Below are 25,242 nucleotides of genomic sequence, written 5' to 3'. Positions count from 1 at the left end.
GTCTCTATTTTATCACTTTGGAGATGATAACATCTTGTGTGAAGTATATTCTGTACTGAGCAGATGTCTCTTCTGTAATCACCTGTTTGCTACCTTTTCCTATCTCCAGTGCAAGGTTAGACAGAGCTGGCTCCAAGGCTCCAGATTAGCAAGAGATTTGACTGTTGTGAAGTTCATAATACCATTAAAATTGGTCCTTGGAAAGTAATAGAATATGCATAAGATTTCTGGGAAAAGTTATACATATGCACGTTAGTGGGAAAGACATTCCAGTTCTTGTCTCGCTGCACTTGACTGATGGAGATCACTCCCTCCTGTTGCCCAGGCCTGATTAAAGGGTCTTAGCTTTCTGAAACTCCAAAATGAGTCTTACAGAGTTTCTTTGTCAGCATTTTCGGTATCACATTCACACCCACAACCACCATCACCCAAGTGGCCATTGCTCTCCTAGTTTTGCACAGCCATTTGGCAGTCTCTGCTATAAGGAACTTGGTACCTTTGAAAAAAATTCATGTTTTGCATTTAATCTCCTGGTATGTGTTGCCTGGGTAGCATGGTCACAGTGCCTGTTTTTCATAAACACGCCAGCCTTTCTGCTCTCAGGGGTCTCTCTAGGTGGGTCTTGGTTAAGTGCAGCCCACATACAGGTTTGTAAAAATTCTGCTTGGGCAGGAGTCTCGAAGGGAGATCTGGCAAGGCTGGGGATCTGCTGGCAAGGATTATCTACAGCAAGGTGGCTCTGGGAGATAAGAGTAGATGTACACATGCACGTATCCGAGTATGGGAGCAGGGAGAGGGAGGAAGCGGGGGGAAAAATGAGCCTCAAACGCTGTGGCAGAGGCCTGCATATACGTGTTAGAAAATTTAAACGAGAAGACATTTGAGTTGTGGAGTAGCTTGGGTGGGAGCCACAGAAGTGAGTTGGGGTGAACTAAGAGAGGCTGGGACGAAATGAATGTCAAGCAGAGCTTGCAAGTGGAGACCAGTGGGGAGGAAGGGAAAGGGGGTATTTAGAAGGTAGTGCGGGAAAACATACGGCTGTTTGTACAAAAAGGGTAGAAGGCTTCTCTTGTGTGAGACCTCCTAATGCCAGGTTGGAAAGCGAGGACACAAGCACAAGTTTGTTGTTCTACCCTTGCTGCTTTTTTTTTTTGTTTGTTTTCCCCTCATTTTTAAAAGCACGGTACTCCCTTGGGAGCAGCTTTGTTCTGCAAGCGTCCAGCACCGTTTCCCTTTTCTATTAATAAAAGGAACTTCATTATCACTTTCTGCAATTAACATTGTAGCCATACATTCTTGGAGCCTGTTTTTTAACCTAAGTAGCAGTGAGCTCCAAACAATTCAGGAACACTTCCTTAATTTTCTCACACTCTTTCCCTTCCATCAGTTAGCTTATCTTACTCTACCTTGTCTTAGCAGCAAGTTTGCAGGTTTTTCCCATCACCCCCACTATAAAAATACATAAATTTTGAATCAAAAGAGATTGAGTACTCCATCCATCTTATCCCCGGGAGCAGTCATCCCCTCAGAATCTTGTTTTCTAGGCATCCCCTACTGCCTTTTCCCCTGAAAAACCTTCTGGTAATACAATAGCAGCTCCCTGTTCATTCCTTTGCCATTCCTGCCAGTTTCCATCTTTGCTATCAGCCTTAGATGAGAGGCTGGAAAAAAGTGATTTAAACTTTGCTTCCCATTAGCACCACACTTGCTAAGGAGCACCAGATTTGCATATGCTCAGTTGCACAGTTGCTTTTCTCTCTTTAGAGACATCCACCTCCTGAACAGGTTTTACCCAAAGGAAACTTCAGAAATGCTAAATAATAACAAATTAACCAGTCCTCCTACAAGGCTGTCAAAGCCTAGGCCTCCTGGCTCTGTCATAGTCTCATGTAAATAAAAAATGTAGGACTGGCATTAAAACTGTAATGTCCTGTGGGAGCATCTAATAATATTGTGTGGGAAATTGCAGTATTGTCCTGAGTGAACTCCAGTCCCTTCCAAGCACCACTCAGCGTAAAGTACATAGTCAAGAAAAATGCGAATTGATTTTTATTATTTCCACTATTTGCATCCCATTTGAGACTCAAAGAATTTGAAATTGAGCGTTGGAAAGATAAATCGAACTCTAGGTAATTTCATTTCTAGTCTAACACCCTATTTATTTCTAGTTCATTTTCTTGCAGGAAGGCTGAAAGAATAGAGAGAAAAGAAACCTTGAGAGCGTTCACAGTGGATGAACATCCATATTGGGAGCACAGAGCGGTTCTTTACTTAGAGGAGAGCATAAGAAACAGGGTAAGGTACAGGAATCACTGTGTGGTGATGTTTAGTGGAAGCAGAAAGGGAGAGAGGGAAGGAGCAAGGGAGAGAGGAGGAGGAGCAAAGGAGAAAGGAGAAGGAGCAAGGGAGAGAGGGGAAGGAGCAAGGGAGAGAGGAGGAGGAGCAAAGGAGAAAGGAGAAGGAGCAAGGGAGAGAGGGGACGCAGCACGGGAGATGGAAAGTAGCAAGGGAGAGAGGGGAAGAAGCAAGGGAGAAAGGGGAAGCAGCAAGGGAGATGGAAAGCACCGAGAGAGGGAAAGCAGCAAGGGAGATGGAAAGCAGCAAGAGAGAGGGGAAGCAGCGAGAGGGGAAGCAGCAAGAGGGGAAGAGGGGCTGCTGTTGCTTACAGCAGGCAGAGGCTGAGGGCAGTGGGCTGCCGCAAGCACTGTTGTGTCCCCCAGCCCAGGCTCCCCTGAGTCAGGGCAGGCGGCCGCCTTCTCGCCCCATCCCTGGAGGCGTTCGAGGCCAGGCTGGATGGGGCCTTGAGCAGCCTGGTCTGGCGGGAGGTGTCCCTGCCCACGGCCGGGGGGCGGGTGGGTGTTGGAAGCGGATGATCATAGAATCACAGAAGTTGGAAGAGACCTTAAAGCCCACCCAGTTCCACCCCGCTGCCACGGGCCGGGACACCTCCCGCCAGCCCAGGCTGCCCAAGGCCCCATCCAGCCTGGCCTGGAACACCTCCAGGGACGGGGCACCCACGGCTCCCCGGGAGGGCAGTGCCGGTGCCTGCCCCCCACCACCCCCTTCCCGGTGCCCTGCAGGGCGGGGAGCGGCACCGGGAAGGGGGTGGGGGGTGGGGGCAGGCACCGGCCCAGCGGGCGGTCCCGGCGCGGGCCCCTCCCCGGTCGGCGGGGCGGGGCGGGGCTCCGCGCCGTTTGCGCCATGATGAGCAAATGACCTCGCGGGGAATGAAATTTAAGTTCCACCGTGGGGAGAGAGTTCTCTGCTTCGAGCCCGACCCCACCAAGGCCAAAGTCCTCTATGATGCCAAGGTGACGCGCGGCTCCCTCCCTCCCTTCCTTTCCTTTCCTTCGCACCTATTCCCCCCACCCCTTCATCCCACCCCCCCTCAACCCCTCACGGCGGGGCGGGGTCAGCGCCAGGCCCGCCCGCCGCCGGTAACGCTTCCCGGGGAGAGAGGGGGGAGGGAGGCGGCTCCGCTGGGCCCGAGGTTGGGGAGCCCGGAGACAAAGCCAAGCGGCGCCTGGGGCCGCCGGGCGTGTCCCCCCCTCCTCTGCCCTCGCGGCCTAAGGAGGACTTGCTATACAGAAACTGAAATGTTTATATTTAGTCTAGGTTTGACTCTCATCCCACTAACTCCTGTCATTTCTCGAGTTAAGACAGAATGTCCCTCTGATAGCGTGGTCGGTTTGCTTTCTGGGTTTTTTTTTGTTTGTTTGTTTTTTTTTTTTTTCCGCTGTTTTTTCCCCTTTTTTGTTCTTTTCATCCACGCTCTGGAGCTTGTCCAGAGAAGAGCGATGGAGCTGGTGAACGGGCTGGAGAACAAGTCTTATGAGGAGTAGCTGATGGAACTGGGGTTATTTAGCCTAGAGAAGAAGAGGCTGAGGGAGACCTTATTGCTCTCTACAACTACCTGAAAGGAGATTGTAGAGAGGAGGGTGCTGGCCTCTTCTCCCAAGTGATGGGGACAGGACAAGGGGCAATGGCCTTCAGCTGCACCAGGGGAGGTTCAAACTAGATAGCAGAAAGAAATTTTTCACAGAAAGGGTCATTGGGCACTGGAACAGGCTGCCCAGGGAGTTGAGTCACCATCCCTGGAGGTGTTTAAAAGACTGGTAGACAAAGTGTTCAGGGACATGGTTTAGGGGCAGATGGGAATGGCTGGACTCGATGTTCTTGTGAATCTTTTCCTATCTAGTGAGTCTATGATTCTGCAAAAATGCCAGCAAATAAACTCTCTAAGACTGGTTTTGGAGTTTTAGAAAGCGAGCATCCTTTATGAGACCTGTGTAACAAGAGGGGGCAATCTCCATCAACCCTCTGCAACACAAGGTGTTATTGCCTCCAATGAATGAACACTGTCTGGAAAAATGCTGAAAAAAAACCCCTGTGCTCTCAGAGTGACATTTTGTCGAACTTTCTAAAAATAAATCCTGGAAATGAAACTTTGTTTTAGCGTAAATCAAAATATTCCGCTTTTTGTAATAGTAACTACGTCTTGTGTGAAGTATGACATGTGCTGAGCAGGTGATTCTGTAATCACCTCTGTTTGGAGTCTTTCCCTATCTCAAACTCGAGGTCAGGCACAGCTGGAGCCGGCTCCAAATTAGCAAGAGATTTGACTGTTGTGAAAGTTCATAACCATGTTAAAATTAGTCCTTGGAAAGTCATGTACTATGCACACGATGATCATGTTTGTTGTTTTTTTTTCCAGTGTTTTTTCCAGACAGTGTTCATTCTTTAGACACTCGAAATGCTGGCAAATGAACTCTTCTTAAGGCTCATTTTGGAGCCTTAGGGAGCAAGCATCTGTTATCAGGCCTGGGTAACATGAGGGAGCGATCTCTGTCAGTCGTGTGCAGTGAGACAAGAGCTGGGGACAGAATTCCACTTTCAAGCAAATGCGTAAATTTTCCCTGAAATCTTATGCATATTCTGTTACTTTCCAGGGACCAATTTTAGTGTTACTATGAACTTTGCAACTGTCAGATCTTTTGCTAATTTGGAGCTTTGGAGCTAGCTCTGTCTGACCTTGCATTGGAGATAGGGAAAGACTGCAGACAGAGGTGATTACAGAAGCAGAGACATCTGCTCAGCACAGATCTTACTTCACACAAGATGTTATCTCCAAAGAATGAACAGTGTCTGGAAGAACACTGTTTGAAGGAAAACATGCTTTTAGAGGGACATAGTGTCTAACTTTCAGAAATACGATTAGTTAGATGAAACTTTGCTATAGCTTAAATCGAAATATTCCAGTTTTTATAATAGCAACTACTTTTTGTATCACTTTGGAGATGATAAGCTCTTGTGTGAAGTATGATCTGTTTTGTATAGTTCTTAAATTCTGGGTTCCCAAATGAAGACATTACTGTAGCCTGACTATTAAATGTATCTGGTGAGTGTGGCTTGTGGAAAGCTATTTAAGTGCAGGCAGAACTATTCCTTTGTTGTTACTAGTCCCGATGTGCTGCTTAATGATCCACCTGAAATGTGTTTTGAGGTGCAGGCCCTTTCAAACTGGGTCTTTTTACATGTGTGAAAGAAGAAGAAAACAAAGACTCAGATATTCGCAAAGCCTTTTCATGTTTTGTGGCTAAGATTCAGCATTGTTCAAGAGTAGCCTTTCTGGGGTTTATATTTATAGAACTCATCTCCTGCTTTGAGGGCGTGAAGAGATAGCACACAGGAGCAAATATTAGTAGCCCAGATGGATGTCTGCATATCTGCAATATGATACTGCGCTGTTTTGCATCTCCCTTTGTGTCTTGAAAGCATGGGATGTTTGAGGACAGGACAAAGATGATTAGTACTCCACAATTCTCAAAGTGCTCAAAAAAGCTAGTTTTTCTGTCCACTTAGTGTAATCCATATCATCTACTTATATCAATATTCACTGGCAAAATTATAGGTATATTTCATTTCCATAAATAAACATTGCTTTGTTTTCTTTGTGCATAAATTCCCTATAAACCAGAAAGCTCACTTTCCTCCAAGCTTTTAATACATGCTAATCAATATTTGTTTCAGATTGTTGATATTATTGTCGGAAAAGATGAGAAAGGCAGAAAGATTCCAGAATATCTGATCCATTTTAACGGTTGGAACAGAAGGTAAGAACCTGTATGCATGGTTTCAGTTCCGCAAAGAAAAGCATTGTTCAAAATATCAAACGTCTTTAATGTTTGCATGAATATTTTTAAGTTTGTGAATGTATTTACTGTACTTGCTCATGTTGACACATTGGTGTCATAAACTTATAAATATGAATTACAAAAGTGGATCCATTTGGTAGACATGAGTTTAAACTTTGAGATACCTGTCTTTGACATATACTTGTGGGTCCTAGGTTTCCATTAATAAAAGGAGCCTATAGTTTGCTAAATCTTGACCTGGATTGGTTATCAAGGCCACTACATGAGTATAGTCCTCAACTCTACCTGTGGATTACATTGATGCTACAAACAGTGTTAGATGTTAAGTAAAGGTTTGAGAGGTTTTTAGGTAGCAACATGAACTGAAGCCATGTTCAATACGAAAGGATGCAAGCCTTGTTATATGGATGTTGCTTCTGAAGGACGTTAAAAAGAGTGCTTCACAGATATAGTATATATTAATTAATCAGTAATTGTAAGTGACGTACGTTCATAGCCGTTAATAATTTTCTTTTTGACCTATCCTTAGCTGGGATAGATGGGCAGCGGAAGATCATGTTCTTCGTGATACAGACGAAAACCGCAGATTACAGCGTAAATTGGCACGGAAGGCTGTGGCTCGCATGTAAGAAATCCTTTTAGCTTCAAAATGAACGAGAGATTAATTTTCAGTGTCAGAGATACCGAAGTGTCTGCCAGTGAGTTTGGCCTCTAAGCTTGCACTGTAGATGGTATATCTACTCAGTACAGTCAGTACATTCTAGAGAGTACTCTTCTCATACTAAGATAGATACCTAAATATTATTGTTAGACAGCACTCTGAATGACTGTCACTTAATAACCATGTTATTCTTGACTGTTGCTGCAAAATACCTGTGTATTGGATCTACGTCTTCCCAAAAAAATGTACTTGAAAAATAACTTAGGAAAACCTGAAGTATTTTTCAGCCAAAGGCAGTAATCTAATATTGGTTGGCCATGGCTTGAGGATCTGCTTGAGAACAAGAATATGAGGTAATTACAGACATCAGGGTATCCACTCTCAAATAAGTATTGTCCAAATTATTTCAACATTAATTAATGAAAATAACTCAAACATATGTTTCCTGTGCATTTGCATGTAATGTAATTAGCTAGGATAAACAAATTAAATAATACTAGCCAAATTTCAGTGAACCATTTTATGTTCTGTAGGAGAAGAAAGGGAAGAAAGAAGAGACGTTGCAGGTTGCCTGGTGTTGACTCTGTATTAAAAAGCCTTCCTGCTGAAGAAAATGATGAAAGTAGCGAAAACTGTGAGTTTGTTTTCATTCTTTGATAACTATCATGATGCCTTTAACTTTTTGAGCTAGGAGTACAGAGCATGCTCTAACTTGCTGTTAGAATGGCACGAGAGTATCATGGTCCTAGTTGAAATATACAGAGGTAATCATATGAAGAGTGAGCACTGTTTCATGCTAAGCATCTATTAAATTCAGCTATCTCATTTCTTCTTGCGTTCCAGAGGCTTTTCTTAGAATTGCTTTGTTTCAGTATTCTAATCAGTAATTTCAGAGCTTAATGGTGAATTGTATAGTATAGTATTAACTGATGTCTTCTTTCTCCTATTTTCTTTTTCTGCTGCTAGAAAACAAGACGCTTTCCTTGCTTTCGTAGGGCCCCTGTATCTTAGGGGGCAATAAGACTTCCTCCCCCTGGTCTACCTGGCATAAAGGTCTATTTCTTGTCAGCTGATTGGCTGATTTCACTTTCAAGCCAGCTCTTTAATTTTGTAGCGTTTTTCTTTTCTCTTGGAGGCTGGCAGGAACACTAGCTGGCACTTAACTCATGTTCTGGCAACTGTCACAGCACAGATCCAGACCTTCTGATTGAATGATTAATGTGTTAATCCCCTCTTCAGAACTGAAGTCCAATAAAAATTGAAAAGATCTATGGGTGTTAAGAAATCTTGGGAGTTTTTAGAAGTCAGTGGTTTTCAGATAGAGAGAATGCAAGAATATTTCCTGTATACTTGTTGTACTACGTATTTCAAAAGCTTACAGTGTGCTGTGAATAATGCTTTTGTGTTTAATTCAGTTAGAATTTTATTCACCCTCATTAAATATAACAAGCTAGTTGTGGTTTCTTGCGGGTTTTTTTGTTTACCTTGAAGAGGGTAAGACCAATAATGTGAGATAAATATGTGAAATCTCTTTTACACAGCTATAAGTAGTTCTTCTTCTGATGACAGTGATGAAGGAACAGATGAAGAAATAAAAAGCGAAGAAAGTGACATAGAAGACAGGACAGAAATGGTATATTCATGAGCTCCTTAACTTAATAAAATTTAAACATCTGTATTTGAAACTCTGGAAAAATTGAAGTAGGTGAAATATTGGTCACAGCTGGTTCCTGAGTTGGAATTAAAAACAATTTACTCCTGGTGCATAACTGTGGTTGAGTTTTTGAAAATTATAAAGATGTTGTGCTTGTAGAATTTTTCGATACTAATCCAAAAATACACATTCATTTCTTTTCCTCTCTTTCTACTCATAGGGTTTAGGTGGAGAAAATGTAGCAAACTAGATTATCCAGATTTGTGGCCGCTATAAAAATTTTACTAGTCTCTGCAAGTTGCTATCCTAATAGCATCAGGATCTTTTTGGCTGTTTTATTTTATTGTGAAACAGGCATGTCACGTCCAGTCTTAAATTAAAGTAGAGAAGACTGACTTCAAGAAAAATAACATGTATTTTTTCTGCATTATCAAAAATAAAGCATGGTGTAAACAGTTGTTCTGAAAGTCTATGGAATCTATGGAATGTGGGTGATCTGAAAGAGCAAAACCTAACAAGTTTTTGTTCATTCATTTTGTTAAATGCTTAAGCAAATGCCAAACTGAAAAAAAGTTTTAAAAAATGAATTTGTAGGTTACTTCAAAGCCGTATTGTTAAATTGCTTACAGTAAGGCTACTATCTACTTAACTGTTTACTATACTTTATATATTTTATTTTTGCATGACAAATCTTGATTGTTATATTGTATCCTGACTACAGAGCTTCTTTTTCATTAATATTTGTAAGCACAACATGTATTATTTCTTGCACTGGTCTATTCTAGAAAGAAGAACAAGACACTCACACAAAAAGGGACATGGAAGAAAGAGCAATAAGCATAGAAATTCCTGATGTCTTGAAAAAGAAGCTTGAGGAAGATTGTTACTATATTAATAGAAGAAAACGGGTATGACATAAAAGCTATGAAATATATATGCATGGGGTGGAGGAGAGTGCATCAAAAGTAGTTCTTGCATATAACTGTTTTTTTTTTTTTAACTTGATTGCAAGGATGAGCTTAGACAGTATAAGGAAAGATAAAAGAGTGTAGGGAGCAGACTTCTCTGTAGCTAAATTAGTGAGTTGTCAATATATTTAAGAATGTAACGTTTCAGTACTCAATTCTGTTTCAGAGTTCAGATTGATTTTTAAAGCTGGAAATGAATTAAGTTTGTTAACCCGAGCATATTTTTTCTCCAGATGTTCTTAAGGGATAGATCAAAAATGCAGTTTAAGGGTACAAATTAATTGTTCCTGAAGTGACTTCATGCAATAGAAACTTATTAGACTAGTCAGTACATTACAAGATCTCTTTTAGCATGGTGTACATACTAAATGTTTCTGTAAGACATTAATTTGACTTTTTGTTTTCAGCTAGTAAAGCTTCCTTGTCAAACAAATATAATAACCATCCTGGAGTCATATGTGAAACATTTTGCTATAAATGCTGCTTTTTCAGCTAATGAAAGATCTCGTCACCATCAGATGACTCCACATGCTAATATGAATCTTCATTATGTGCCACCAGAGAAAAAGTAAGTAATCTTTAGTGCAGCACTATTGTCACAAGAAGAATCACCTCGCATTGTGTTCTGTTTCAAGGCTGTTCACTTCTGAGCTTATACTATGATATATGTCTGTTTATGGGGCTTAAAATGTTTGACAGATACTGTAGAGTACAGTAACAGTGACAATCTCTTTATCAGTGAGAGTCCCTTTAATCTGAAAAGGCATTATGCAGAAGCATCGATGTCCCCTTTTATCATGCAAGTTTTGTGAATATTGTGACTCATTTTGGAAGAATGTGTTGCTGTTGTGTACGTAAAGAAATTTTTGAGCACTGAGAGAGTATTTGATATGAGAATTCCCTGCTTAAATAAAACTGAACAGGTTCAGATTTTATAAAGGATAAAAATTTTGTGCAAACACCCATGTATAACTCCAAGTATGGTTAATTTTTATTTTTTTTAATTGACGTCCCACCAATCCCTAGAGCCCATAGGTAGGGAAACACTGAATGTAGTATCACCAATTCTGTTTATTAAGACGGATTGTGTCTTAGCTGCTGTTTTCTCAGCTGAGCTATGTATTTTTCTACCATGCTACATATGCAGTGTGATAAGCCTCTGTTTGCAGTGTAATGGGGTTCCCCCCACCCTGTTATCTTAAAGATTTTTGGTATTAGATGAGACCGCTTCTTTAAGTCTACATTGGGATGAAATCTTGTGCTTTAAAAAAGAAATCTTGACTTTTGCCATGTTCTGCTTCAGTGGTGCATAATTATGCTCTTCGTTGCCATATTTTGGTGTATGTGAGTATCTTAGTCCAGAGATGAATACCGTAATAGAAGTGAGAGGTGTTGTAGATAGCCTGGACTTGGCGTTCTTGGTTCACCACCTAGTACGGTGAGTCTTTTACAGAAACCCAGAACTGAAATTCCTACTAGCCTCTGAATGTAGTGCTTTGGTTACCAGGAACAGGCCACTGGAAACCGATCTGCAATGCAAATGTATCTGGTTTTGTTGAATATCTCTTAAGCACAGCCTTAATTGCATCTTAGCAGCTATAAATCAAATTCTGCACATGCCTTTTAGACAGAGATTCAGTCGATTCAGTATTTAATTTTCTGGCAGGTGCATCTTATTTTGAGCCTAGTAAACTTGGAAAAACAAAATGGTTATATGAAAAGCCAAGTATCTTTATTTACTGTAAAGTAGATTTTATTAATCCAGTAAATCGTAATACAACAGAATGATTCTGCTTTTTTGTTTGACTTTACTAAGCAGACTTTTAAAATTCATTTGCCTGAAGTTACCAACAGCAATCGCTGTCTTTCAGTATACTTTTAATAACTCATCATTATTTAGTGAAGAAGTCAGCATATTGTAGTTAAGATGTTAATGATCTGTATTAAAAGGGAATTTCCCACAACTACACTGAAATATTTGACATGCGGCTTTGAAATTCTTGATTTTTTTTCTCCAGTGTTGAGCTATGTAAAGAGATGGTGGATGGGCTCAGAATAACCTTTGACTTCACACTTCCATTGATTTTGCTCTATCCTTATGAACAAGCTCAATTCAAGAAGGTGACTTCATCAAAATTCTTTCTTCCCATCAAAGAAAACTTGACAAATACTAACAGGTAGGTTCAGTATGAAGAGTCTAATTCTGCTTATAGGCTGAGGAAAATATAATAGAATGTTCTTATGTGTTCAGAATAGAATGACTACTCAGACTTTGACTGAAATTGTCTTGATAAAGTGTTGAACTCTTCTGTGAATTGCTTGCCTAAATTCAGAATTTGGGTTTTGAGTTTTTTGTCTGGTTACCTTCCAAAGGAGTTCATGCTGATGAGGTATAGTTATGCTGCGCCTTTATGGCGGGGGGAAATTTTTACATTGAAATGTAGATGTGTTCATTAACTTCTAAATTTGAAAATAAATAGCTTCCTGAAAATCGTATTTAAAAGAAGGCCTCATCACTTTGATAGTTTTTAGGTATTTAACAATATCTGTGAAACTAGAAGGATGTTTCTGGGGGCAGAGCCCTGATCTCTTCACTTCTGTTATGCTGGGTATTTTTCCCCCTAGAAATCAAGAGGAGCTTTCCCCAAGTCCTCCTCTGTTGAATCCACCAACACCTCAGTCAACTGACAGCCAGCCTGCAACAGGGGAGCCAGCCACGCCAAAAAGACGAAAAGCCGAACCTGAAATTCTGCAGTCGCTGAGACGTTCTACACGCCATAGCTCTAACTGTGACAGGTTGTCGGAAAGCAGTGCTTCCCCACAACCTAAACGACGGCATCTTGAGACCCCAGCTTCTATGCCAAAGCTCTTCTTGCACCTGGAAAAAAGTAGGTTTTACTCTTGCTCAGAATGTGATTTTAAGGTTTCTTCGTTCTTAATATCATCTGGACTGTGAACTGAATGATTGAAGTAGGAATTCATTAGTTTTTGTATTAATTATTTATCTCCGAAGCTTATACCAAGGACTGAAATGCAAAGTAGTAGTTTCAATACTTTGGTACTGGATTTCTCAAGCAAATTCAAAGAGCTGCTTTTCTCTGGGCCTGCTTGAGGATAGCATTTATTGAATTCCAGTATTTAAGACTACGCATTTTAGTGACAGGTTCTATTTGTGTTTAATGGCTTATAGCTCCACAAAATGGATAATAAAATTTATTTCTACTTTCTTTTATTTTGTTTTTCCTTTTGAAGAAACCCCAGTCCATAGTGGATCATCTTCACCCATAACTTTAACTCCTAGCAAAGAGGGGAGTGCAGTTTTTACTGGCTTTGAAGGTAGAAGAAACAATGAACTGAATGAGGTAATGGACTTTTCTGTTACTGTCTTAGGTTCAATGATTAAAGGTTCTGTTGACCTCACAGTAGGACTATGTAAGGGAAGGGTTTGTTTATAGTACTTATTTCATCTTTGATTTTGAATTTGTGCACAGACTTAATTACAGTGCTGTGAAGATTTTACAACCTATGTTTTCATGTCTTATGTTCAGGTTTTGTCCTGGAAATTGATGCCAGACAATTATCCACCAAGTGATCAACCACCACCTCCCTCATATATCTATGGATCTCAACATTTGCTACGATTATTTGGTAAACAGATGTAAAACAGCATGCTGAATCAAAATTGCTTTATTTGGTGGTTTGTGTTTTTTTCCTCTCAGTGACCGTATCCATGGTTCTGTTTGTTTTATCACATTGAGTTTTATTCTTGGAGAAGTCTACACCTTAACATGTTTAAAACTGTTAGACTGCTCATAAACTTGCTTACCTCTTACTGGCTCTGTAAGCCTTCATTTAACAAGAGTAAAAAAGCATTACTTCCAGTACACTACAAACATTAAAGCAAGCAGCATCCACTTTCTCAGCATGTTTCTTTTTAGTAAGGTTTTGAAAGGTCATGTAACTTGCAAAGAAAAGAGGAGGCTGCAGGGATACGAAATTTTATATTATTCTTTTCTGTATAGTGGATAAAAGTAACTGGAATTGCGTTTAAAGGAATAGGTGTGTTTACAATGTTTATTGTTTCTCTTATTTACAGTAAAGCTGCCAGAAATACTGGGGAAGATGTCCTTTTCTGATAAAAACCTAAAGGCTTTAGTAAAACACTTCGAAATGTTTCTGAGGTAATGTGGCGCAATGTATCATACCAGTTTTTGCATTGTTAGAGTGTCCTGGAATGACAAAGGGTTTTTTAAATAGGATATTAACTTTCTATAACTACAAGAACGTGACAAAATTAATATAAGATTTTAATAATAACAATTTGAATAGATTAATGCAAGATTTTTGATTCTGTTATTAAAATTGAAGGGAACCTGAACTCTACTTAGCTTTGATTAACAGAGTGCTAGAGAACAAAGTATAGAAGTTTATGTGCTGGTAAGTATAGAATGACAAGTCTGACTTGGTTAAGAAGCATGTTTTATGAAGAAATAGAAACTCTAGATTGTTATTTTTTGAGAGCATAATCTGAGAGTTTTGATGTTGCATTGATATTAGCAGTGGGAGAAACCTGTGGTATGGAACATTTTTTTAGTTATAGTAGGTTTATTTTTAAAGAAAAGTCTGCCCTAATGGATCTTTAAACAGAAAGGTTTCTTTGTGCAGTGTAGTGGCTTGTAGAGGAACCCAAACTCTTTCTGACTATGGTGGCTCCATGGCTGGAGTCAGTATGGTCATTCCTGCACCATGATCTCCTTGTCTTTTCAAGCGCTGTAGTTAAAATCTCTGCATGACATTGTAGTGCAGCATCAATAACAAATAAAAAGTAAATTTGCCAACCAAAACTTCTGTAGGAAAGTGCTGTACATAGTAAACATGTGGAACAAATGTGGAACTCCTAAATTAATTTTGATCTAAGAGTCTTAAGTAACCCCCTACTGAAAAGTAACATAACGTGGTGCTAGCGTATCAAAAGTCCTGTTAGAGATCAGGGAGGTGAAAGATTTAAAACACTTTCACTTCAGTTGTTTATTGAGAATAAAGGGTATCTCATTCCTAGATAGAAAATTTTTCTCTTGAGGCATTTAACTTTTAGATTTTACTTATTCCTTTTTATATCTATATTTTGTTCAGGTCCTTATTAGTATTCAAAATACCTTTAAGTTGGACAGAACAGTATTAGCACTTATTATTGGAAACCTATCTTTGCTTGGTGTGAATATCATTTAGGGTGCTTATCTCACAATGGATCAAATCAGTTTTTATCAGACATTTGCCTATTCAGATTCTTCTGTGTTGGTCAGAGCAGGTCTCTACTCTTTAGCATTTTAAATCCATAATTTTTATATCTGTTCTATGGATGAACTGTGGTAGAGTGGAATAGAGGGAAAGAAGAAACCTGCCTCTCACCATCCATACCAGTAGGGAGGTGATTAAACTGGAAGTTGTAGTGTTAGTATTCATATGTTTCTTATTTTTCCATCTGACCATCTTGTTGAAATGTGTAGTCATCTATAAATAGAAATTAAAAAAGAGGCAGAAGCTATTTCCACATCAGCATTTTTAGGTTAGATAGAACTGTGCTTTTGAAGCAAATCTCTTGGTAGTTCCCGCTTACCATGCTTTGCGTTGCAGAGTGCTCTGAGTACACAAGCTGGATTCCTTTTGGAAAGCACTTAACCAGAAGTGTGCTCCAGTACTAGGGGGCGTTCAGTCCTCAAGACCAGAATGCAACTAAACCAAAATGAGTTTCCCAAGGCAAGCATAGTGTGGATATCACAGATCTGGTACAAGAAAATATGGGAGGGCTATGTGTTCTAGCTCAGTATCATGTGTGTTTTACTAATGCTGTTCTCAAGGTTTCTTTTTAATGCCAAAGTGATTTCTGTGGTTTTGTCAGAACTGGTCAAGTTGAGAACCTTCTTCAAAAAATCTTTTAAGTTAGTTACTGCTGTAGGGAGCATTTGATCATGGATGGCTTTGTCATAAATATTCTTCCTTAACTAGTTTCGTTAACAGAGATGTTACTGTGTATTCAAAAAGGTAACAGAAGCCAATGTAAATTATTAGATTTTTTTTTTTCCAATACTTATTCCTGGGTCTTCAGGACATTTTTATTTGGGTGTTTCTTTTGTAGTCCCATATCTCATTCAAAGTAGTTGCACAACTGTGTTTTTTAAAAACTTGTGCCAGCTTGATTTTTATCACAGACACACTGCTGCATTATCTGTTTCACATCGCAAGAGAAAGGTTGAGGTGATGTCTGGTACTGGTTCTTCAATTTTCACATTCTGTATTTTCCTTTTTGGGGAATGAAGGATTAGTGGATCCTTATTAGAAGTATTTTCTGTCATTTCTGTTCTGGCTTGGCTTACCTTTTGAAGGATAAGAATTATCCTACACAGTCTGTATGCATTAGATGACAGCAGCCAGTCTCCTTATGACTGCTTGATTTCTTTTAGCGAATCACTCTTGAGTAACAAGCTAAAGTACTTTCTTCTTCCGTTGTTTTTCTAAAAGGATACAAGGGATTGAAGTTGTCTGCTTGTATTAATACAGTTGTTTGTGAATCTTCTTTGAATTCTAGGTAGTGTAGTCCAAGCATAAGTAGATTATGTATTTTTAAATAAACTTTCATGTGCTACACAACGTTTAGTTTGGGCCTAGATGTTGATTTAGTTTTATTTTATTGTTTTATGGCTAAAATTTACAATTAAATGAAACTTTTATACTATTAATCTCTTGTGAGCTGAGAAACTGAGAGTTATTTAATATCACACTTTGTCTAGAAGCTTGTTTTATTGAGTTTATTCAGTACTTGATAGATGCATTAAATTCAGTTTGAGATGCTTCCTGGTTAATATTTTCCAGTCATGCCCTCAGATTGCTGCTAGACAAGATCGATCTCAGTTTCCCAGACAACGTGTATTTTTAAGGGGTGTATGAAATATATCTTTGAGTCTTGTATTAAGAAGAAGCTGTACCCTTTGTGCTTAGTGCAGCTTTCTAAGAGTGTGCATAATGAGAATTTCTTCATGGAGAAGATGAAAGTTAATTTGTCAATTATAGAATTTGCAGAAGTTAAGACAGTTTCTCATTAGATTCAGAACTCTGGCTTCTCTTCAGATTATTTAGCTCTGAAATAATTCATAATACTTGCAGAAGAATAACAGGCTGAAATGGACATTAGTGGCAAACTTGCCAGTTGGTTTCACTGAATTTCACTTACAGTTTGAGTTTAGTCTTCAGGAGCAAGCAGCGGAAACCAACACAGCAACTAGTGCCTACTGACTAGGAAAGGACCCCTGATTAAGTCTTCATGCCTATTAATAGGCATGTTTTGCCTCTTAACAAAGCTGTGTTTTTAATAAAATGCTGTATGTGCTGTGTTTTATGTCTTGTCTGTATTGTGAGATGCCTCGCATGCTTCCAGAGGCTGCTTAAGTGATGAGAAATAACAGGCAAGAGGGTGCCAGTTTTCATTCTGCCATTTCCTTTAATTTGCACACAGCCTTGACTTGGAAAACCATTTTGGGATCACAGAGGTCACTTTTCAGTCTAACCACTACAACATACTTAAAAATTAGGAGAATATAACAGGTCTGTTTCTAGAATAGCAAGACCCATCATCACTGAGTTCATTTCAGTCAATTTAGTTTGAATTTTAGGAAAAAAAAAGCAAAACAAAATGGTACAACACTCCAGAAAGCTGTGGGTATGTTGACTTTCGTGAAATACAGAAGAATGATTAAGTAATGGAATGTTTTGAAAATAATGCTTCTAAAACTTCTAATACACTTTTCCAGATTAGACCAATAGGTAATATTTCAGGTTATGGAAAACTACATTCTTAAAGACCTTGGTTTTGTTAAAAACCCAGTGGTACTTCTAACTCAGTATATCCTATAATTTGTCTGCTTCATTTTAAATCTCTTTTTTCCTAATGTTTTACATCCTGCTTGTATCTATTGTGCCACTATCCCGTGGGCAGAAAAGTATTAAAATACTGTTGGATCCTTTTTGAGAAGGAAGCCAAATCAGAATATAACCAAATTAGAGAGGTGTGATAATAAAATGTTTCAACAGAAAGGTGACAAGTTGTTTGAAGTAACCTTAAGAAACAGATCTCTGGTTTTGATGGCACAAAAAAGTTTTAATGTAGTAATTCTATTCTATGCAATTGCAGTGGTGAATTATGACCACTAGTGTGTGCTAATGTGCAGTTAATGACAGGTTATTAGTGGCCTGAGAATAAAAAACCAAAGCCTTCCACATGGTGAGTGGAGTAGAAAATGTCTTTATTTAGTTGAAGTGGCTTGTGACTGAATTCCTGCTCATTGTGTCTTAATAAAGTTTTAAAGATAGCAACTGATTAAATATCACATTTTGAAAGATCACTAAGTATGTAAGTCTGCTACTGTTTCTTATGTTGATTTGGGCTTTTCTATTTGTCTCTCAGTTTTGAGATTAACCAGTTACTTGACAAAAAGTACCTATACAGTGTAGCAATTATGACATACTAGAAAACTCTATGGAATTGGAACCTAAATGTGAGAAAATCTGAGTTGTCACTGGAGAGGTGTGGGTTTAGAGGCACAGAAAGGTAAAGGAACTTTGAGTTGTGAAATGCTTTGAAATTAAGGAATCCAACTTGTGCAGTGAATGTACGTGCCTTATTTTTGGGGATTATTACTTTTGTGTTTGAGCTTCACTGTATTAATTAAATGGGCAAAAAGGTAACTGCCATTTTGGGTCCTCTCAAACTTTTGACACCTTTTTGTTGAAAGCTTCTTGGTCAGTGAGTAGCTGGTACTGTACAGGTTCTTATTTTCAGTAGTCTTTTGGAGTCAGGTCTATAGAATCTGCTTTTATGTGCTTGTTGTTCTTGACTAGGGTTTGATGGCTTTGCCGAAAAGACTTTCTGAAGGAGTGCTGTGTGGCTTGCTTCTCTTCCTTCTGCTTAACAAATCATCAGGTGCTTGAGTATTAGCATGAAGAGCATATTGCTAATCATAATAGCAGAGGTTTGGATCATGCATCTGAAGTGAGAGGTTGCCCAAAATATTCCAGGTGTTATGGTAGCTTTTTTAGAAGGCAGCTCTAGAAATTGATTCTGGGATCTGTGCTGGCCTTGCTAGAAGTGGATCTCAAGACCAACCAAAAAGACTCCTGTATTGAGCTCTTGTAGGACTGTTCCCAAAAGGTCTGCTAAAAGTTATTGCTTTTAATTTTCACTCACTGAGCCTGATTACCTGAAATATTATCTTGGCAGCTTGACATCTTCAGCGTTCTCTGCACTTGCCCTTTAAAGGCCAAGAAAGATGATCTTGGTTTCTGTATGTTGATGAGTGACATTCCTTTGGCATGTTCTTGAGATACTGGATATCAAAATAAACATCTGAAACTTTTCACTTGACTTGTTCTGTTGACTGCATTGGGGTTCATCATAACCCCAGTGTTGGTGAGCTTTTGGCCTGAACAACATTCCAGATGGTGACATGCCTATCAGTTGGAAGGGATGGAGGGCAGATGATGGCACATGTTTCTGTATGAAACTGAGCCTTTTAGCATTCAAATTCTGAACGACTACTAGTCTTGGAGAGGAGATAGCTTCTTAATCTGCAAATGAGATTTCTTTTGATGAGGTCACTTATAGAGTTAGGACCCATCATGCTCTTCAAGCAAACTGCTTTAGATAGATTATTACAATTGCATTTCAAACAACATCTAGCCCAGGCCACTGGTCTCATCAAGGTATCTGCTTGCCTTCTAGAACTCAGAGCTGTAGCAAAGTGTGTAAAAGTCACCTTCCTGGAAACTTTTCTGTTTAACTCTGTATTCTTAGATATTTATGGCTGAGGTTGAGCTTAAAACTATTACAGTTTTTCCTTCATAATTTTCATACTTTTCAGGCTAACTCTGAGTTTATTCATGTGATGGTAGCTGTTCTTTAGGAGAATGTTTCGCTTCATGCAGAGACTGTTCGGGCAGTAGGTTTTGTTGGCGCTTCCAAGACAAGGATGTTTTCACTACCAAATAATACTCTTAAAGTTCATATTAGTTCGATGACCAGGAAACGTTCTTGACATTTGTACGTCAAGTGGCCTTTTAATGTGGATAGCGATAGTTCCGTGCCTCTTTTTAGTAGATCTGCTTGCGCAGCTCTTAGCCATATGGTAGTATATTTGTAGGGCTATTGTTTGAAGTCACCTGATGTAAGCTTGTTGATGAACTGCTACACTTGAAGACCAAAACATGGGAATTCTTCAACCTAGGTTGCCCATGTCTCTCTTTCCCTTTTCTCCATCCCCTTTAGTTCTTTCTGAAGTGTTGCTCTTCTAGGAACCTGTGGCAGAGAGGGAAATAGCTGCATTGTGCCCTGTTACGTTTGTTCTGCACAGGAGTATAAAGCATAAGTATTCATTTTGTGGATGTGCAGTCTTATATCAAGATGTCTGTGTGGACTGTGCATCTTAAAACTCAGTTACTCGTAAGCAATTTCACTGTGTAAGTGTATGCATATGAACTATAAAAATTATAAAAATTATAAAGATGAAAAAGGCAATGCAACAGGTGAGCGAGTATCAGATTTGTAAGTTAAAACCAATGAAGCAATTTCTGAATAACCAAATAGCGGTGTGCTTTCTAATCCATAGCTGAATATTGGCTCAGCTTGCTAAGTATAGTTCTCTCTTTTCAAATCTTGGCTCATGGCTTGCAGGTGCCGGTGAAATTGATCTTTGTGCTATTTCAGCTTTTTCAAGAGCAAAGCATTAGTGAAATAACCAGTAGCTAAGAGTCTTATCAGACTCCCAGTATTTCTGTGTCAGCTTTCTGCACTGTGATGTAATTTGAATTGAAAACCACTTTAGAAGGGCCACTGCTCTTTGTATATAGATACACAAGGGACTGGGACAGAAGCTGACCTTGTGTTCTTTTCCCTGTTACCTCCTGCTTCTCTGCAGAAAGAAATTTGTGTGCTAGGTTTGAAGTATTTTGTTTTTCACAGCTCTTACTGTAAGAACTGAGAGATCTACATTTGACTGTGTGCGTTCTACTTGTGGCTTTGTTTTTTGTTTTTTGGTTTTTTTTGGAGTTTTATCTGTACCACAAGCATGGTACAATTTCTCATCTTTACCAGCTGTCACTTCAGCTTGCATCAAACTGGTATTTATGACTGATTATCTTAAGCAAAAATCAGGAGAATGAGAGAAAATGGACCTGTTTCCCATTACTTGTCCTTAAAATTTTGGGAACTGTCAGCCACCCAATGTCCTGTACAAGTTTTTTTGTTTTCTTGATGTGTTTTTAAAACATACTGTCTCGTGTGATCCAGCACTTCATACTGTTTTATGGAATGATAGCCAATGACACTAAGAATTTGATTGACCCCTGTAGTTTGTCCTCACTGTTTATCTCTTGAGGTTACCTTGTGTTAATGAGCAGTTATTAATTAAATTCCATTTGTGACTCATTGTAATTTTGTGCAATCTAAGTATGTTAAAAAGTAGCCTGTTAAGTTTTAGGCCTTACCACACTCACTCCATACCAACCCCGTGTATCCCAGAAAGTGATTTATAGCTAACTTCGGTCAGAGGCCATAAGAGTTGATGACTTGGGTATTTTATTGGCTTCTCGGTTATAATTTCAGTATTCTTTTGTAGTGGTTTTTCTAGAGCAAGGTGTGTCTGTACTGCAAGTGAGTGAGATGTTTCAGTGAAGATTGGGAGGATTTATTTGTGTGTTGGTTTTGTTTCTTTGGGTTATTTTCTAAGGGGTGTCTATGTCTTATGGAAAAAGCATTTTATGAAGTATTATAACAATTTACGGCCTACTTAGCCTAGAAAAGTAGGTGGTGAATGGTTTTAATGACAAGGGCTAGTAAATCACTAAGTCATGTGGCTCAAACATTGTATTAATCAAGCATTGATAGCTTTAATTTAGATTTGCCCTATTTTTTTTAGTTCCAGAAAAGAGTAAAACTTTTTTTCATCTATTTAAATGCCTTTGTTTCAATGAATAGAAAATTGATATAATGCAGCTCTAACATACTGTAATGTTAAAAACTTTTTTTTATTTAACAAAACGGGGATTTTTAAATGATTTCTCAACTTTAATTATCTTTTTTTGCTTTGTGCTGTTTAATACAAATGGAAGCTGCTGTTGGACCCGATGAGAAACTAGCATATTTACTATACTTTTTGTTTGTAAGTATTCATGAAGTGTCTAATGCACTTAGGATTGTGTGAATGAGGGCTGTGGAGCTTTGAATTTACTTAGCTCTTACACATTTATTATGGTAGCTTATGTAGTGTCAGTTTGTGGCAGACCCCGTTGGATCCTTGCTTTAAATAAGAAATTTTTCTCCCTTTTAGCAGTACTTGTCCCAGCTTAATATTGCCAGAAATTACATGCCTGATTAGACATTGTCACAGGTCATGTAACGGAGCCTTTTCTACTCATTTCCTTGAGGGAGTGTTTAAAAACAAGCTGCTGTTTGATCTCCTGGAAGTATATTGGTTGTCCAGTGTGCTCAGTTGCATGTTGTAAACCTGAAACATTTGTCAGACACCACTTTAGGTCCCTCTATACCGTTAATTAAAGAATTCTTACCAAATAAGCAAGTACAGAGGAAGTTGACAAAGTGTCTTCCAAGTAAAATGATGACACTGAAGGATTGATTTCTTCTGAAAAAGTTTGTATTTGTCACTGGTTTCCCCTGAATTGGTAGGACCTAACTGGTTATTCATCCACTTCAGCGCTTCTTTGCCAACATTTAAGTACAAGGATTGTATGTGGGGAAAAATCAATCTTTTTTCATTTACTTGTGTTTTTTTTGCTGTAACCTTTCTGTATAAGCTCTAAGCAATTAAATGTATTCCTGATTAAATTTAGATTGCCATATGTAGAGATCTTGTCAGTATTCTTTGCTTGGGCTTTCTTAAGATCAGAAGACAAACCTAGTTCAGGCAGTGTAGCTGTGAGTGAGATTGGAGAAACACTATGGTTTTAATTGCATTCACCTGTATGGTTTTTTTATTATTATTTGGACTTGCTGCATTTAGAAATATTTTTAGCTTCCAACAGTGAGGTCATCTCCCTAACCAGTGGCTCTTGAGAGAAACTGGATTCTGCAAATGACATTGTTTCCTGTTTATTCCATTGCTTCCTACTCTAACTCATACAGAGAACCTTTAGCCAACATTTTGCCATCTTTATTGATGCTGATGTTTAATATCCAGGTATTTTTTGAATGTGTTTTTCTGAAGTACAACTTAATCATGTACTTCAGGGTTTAAAACCATTTTGCCCGTTTGCCCGCATTTCTATACCCAGTATCTTTGTAAACAAATGAAAGGGCAGAGAGCTTACAGTCATTTTAGTTGATTGCCACTGGTGTTACTGGCAGTACTGCTAATTTTCATTTTCAGGCCTAAACCAAAGAAGCAGAGCAGGAATCATAGTGTCGCCAGGTTGGAAAAGACCTCTTGGATGATTGAGTCCGACCATTCCTATCTGCCCCTAAACCATGTCGCTGAGCACCTCAAGAAGACATGATGAAATATTTGGTACTTGGCTGTTTGAATAAAATTTGAAGACCAGTTTGCAGAAGTCTGAAATTAGGGAATTGGATTTGCAAAGTATGCATGTTTGTCTTTGAAAGTCATATTTAAATTGAATACTCTTGAGGGGTGGAGACCCTAAATACAAAGGCACATGAAAGAACAAATCACCTTTACTTAGGTTAAAAGATAGCGTTTGTCTCAATGGTAACTGGACGTTTGTATAAGATACTGACATAGTGATGACTGAAGATCCTGGTTTTGACATAAATGAAAATGGTATGCTGAGCAGGGGACTATCAGAAGTTGCAGAAAGATCTCTTTGCTTTTTTTTCTTCTATGGTAGTTCTTTGCATTCTTTTCAGAGTGTAGCTTCAACTTTTTGATTGGGCATTTTTTTTTTTATTGTTCTTGAGCAGATATTTTTGATGCTGTTTGGATTTGAGAATGGTAGGGGAAGGCTGTTTCTCGCTAGTAAAACTTGTCAAAATAGGGCAAGCCTTTTGTATTCCAAAATTCAGTGTAATAATTCTTAATTTCCAGACTGTGGTTTTGCTGAATTTAAAAATTAATTTGAAAATAGCTTTTCTCTTAAATGTTTCATGTTCTGTTCTTTTTTTGGTGTGCTTTCTTCTCAGGTTTTTAGCAGAATACCATGATGATTTCTTCCCAGAATCTGCTTACGTAGCTGCATGTGAAGCCTACTACAGTACTAAAAATCCTCGGGCAATCTACTGAAGCTTTTAATAAAGATTAAATCCTGCTGAATGTAGCCCATGACAATGCTGTTTTTGCCACTTGGCTACAAGGTGAAGATGAAGGAATTAAAACAACTTCTGGAGTTGAAGAAAGAGAAAAATGGTTGGACTACTTAGGAATGGAGAACTTCTTTTCAGATATGCATATAGACTGCTTTGAGTTTCTTAGAGGACTGAATATAACTCTGACTCCAGATGAATGAAGAATCCTTGTTCTGACTTCTAATGCATAGGACTGCGTAAGACTGTTAAACAGGAAAGGAAGCAAAAGCAGATGCATTAGCAACAGGACATTTTCATGGAGATAGATCATCATACTGTGTTTCATTTTAGCTCAATCTCTTCAGCCTGAGAAGTAAGACTTGACTACACCGTTATGTGAAGAGAATGCATAACTGGTATCTTATGGATTTTTTTCCTCACAAATTGCAGTTCAGTTTGTGGAACTGTCATGTAGAGGGCTTTTTGCTGTTTGGCCAGCATGACATCTGCCTCAAGAATGACTTTGTTGCTTGATTGAAATGTGTTTGCTTACTTTGCATTTTGCAAAGGTGTAAGGTTGTCAGAGTTCTGAGGAAAGCATACGTTGACAGCGATTCAGCATTTACCTGGCAGTAGATGTTTTCCAAAGCCATGATGAAAGAACTGATTTTCCACAAGTATCAGAAGTCAACAAAGTAATGGCAGTTTTACTGGCAAACACTTCTTGTGTTAATAAAGTTCACGGCAACTGCTGTGTAAATGTGTGATTTCGACTGTCTGAAATGTCTTGTTTGTGCGTGATGAATATTTTTTGGGATTGCTGAGTGTGCATATAAGGAGAGTTAGGAGCATTGACAACATAGGGAGAGAAGCCCTTTCTGTATCACTGAATTTTCTACAGACTTGAAGGTTGTCTCTTTTGACAGTTTTAAACACTTTAGCTTGGGAAATAGGAATTCAGTGACTAAGAATAGAGTTCCCAGAAATCTTACAACACGTTCGGTAGGAAGTAATTGAAATATAATTCTTGTCTTCATTGCCATCAAAACATCTTCCATGACATAGAACTCTGGCCTCCAGAATCCACTGCTATTTCAAGGCAGACATGGATTTTAAAAGCACTGGGAGAAAATAAGACTCGAGGCTTGTAGACAACTACATTAGTCACTTCGTAGTTCAGAAAACTTCAATTGGAACCTGTAGTACAAAACTGAACATATTCCTCCCAGGTTGCAGAAACTTGTAGTTAGGAGGAATCAGCTTTCAAATGTAAATGAAAAGCTTAGTATGTGAGGCCAAAGGAAATCCGAAATCTACTGCTGAGATTCATTGTCACATGCTTTTCTGGTGTGTTAAAGATTTGAATAGAGAAGGTAAGGAATACCTTGGTTTTACTGATTTAGGTTGTACTTTTTTTTAGCATTTCTGTTGTACCAAAAAAATTACTTGTAAGCTTTGTAAGTTTTGAATCTAGCAGAATCCAAGTACCTCGAAATCCACTT

The 25,242-nt window shown here is 38.7% G+C and overlaps 1 protein-coding gene across 2 annotated transcripts; it reads left to right on the top strand.

The window, feature by feature from the left end:
- Window positions 1-3,178: 3,178 nt before the first annotated feature.
- MSL3 (MSL complex subunit 3) lies at window positions 3,179-24,719 on the top strand. Of its 2 annotated transcripts, XM_069874736.1 has the most exons (13): window positions 3,179-3,311; window positions 6,031-6,113; window positions 6,685-6,780; window positions 7,350-7,450; window positions 8,358-8,449; window positions 9,256-9,378; window positions 9,846-10,006; window positions 11,457-11,615; window positions 12,064-12,326; window positions 12,691-12,800; window positions 12,987-13,086; window positions 13,535-13,619; window positions 23,639-24,719. In XM_069874736.1, exons 1-13 carry the CDS (start codon window positions 3,213-3,215, stop codon window positions 23,736-23,738), a joined length of 1,572 nt encoding a protein of 523 aa, XP_069730837.1. In that variant the 5' UTR covers window positions 3,179-3,212; the 3' UTR covers window positions 23,739-24,719. The 2 variants fall into 2 exon arrangements, with proteins under 2 accessions (XP_069730837.1, XP_069730845.1); XM_069874744.1 differs by lacking the exons at window positions 3,179-3,311; window positions 6,031-6,113; window positions 6,685-6,780 and adding an exon at window positions 6,810-7,169.
- Window positions 24,720-25,242: the final 523 nt, after the last annotated feature.

Source organism: Phaenicophaeus curvirostris, chromosome 1 (genome assembly GCF_032191515.1).
Source record: "Phaenicophaeus curvirostris isolate KB17595 chromosome 1, BPBGC_Pcur_1.0, whole genome shotgun sequence".
NCBI classification, from domain to species: domain Eukaryota; kingdom Metazoa; phylum Chordata; class Aves; order Cuculiformes; family Cuculidae; genus Phaenicophaeus; species Phaenicophaeus curvirostris.
The sequence above is the reverse complement of the archived record's forward strand: the minus strand, read 5'-3'. Positions and strand labels throughout refer to the sequence as shown.

Coding starts and splice junctions, on each gene's coding strand:
- MSL3 (XM_069874736.1), top strand. CDS start 3,213: ATGACCTCGCGGGGAATGAAATTTAAGTTCCACCGTGGGGAGAGAGTT. Junction 6,781..7,349: donor CGGAAGGCTGTGGCTCGCAT/GTAAGAAATCCT, acceptor TATGTTCTGTAG/GAGAAGAAAGGGAAGAAAGA. Junction 13,620..23,638: donor CACTTCGAAATGTTTCTGAG/GTAATGTGGCGC, acceptor CTTTCTTCTCAG/GTTTTTAGCAGAATACCATG.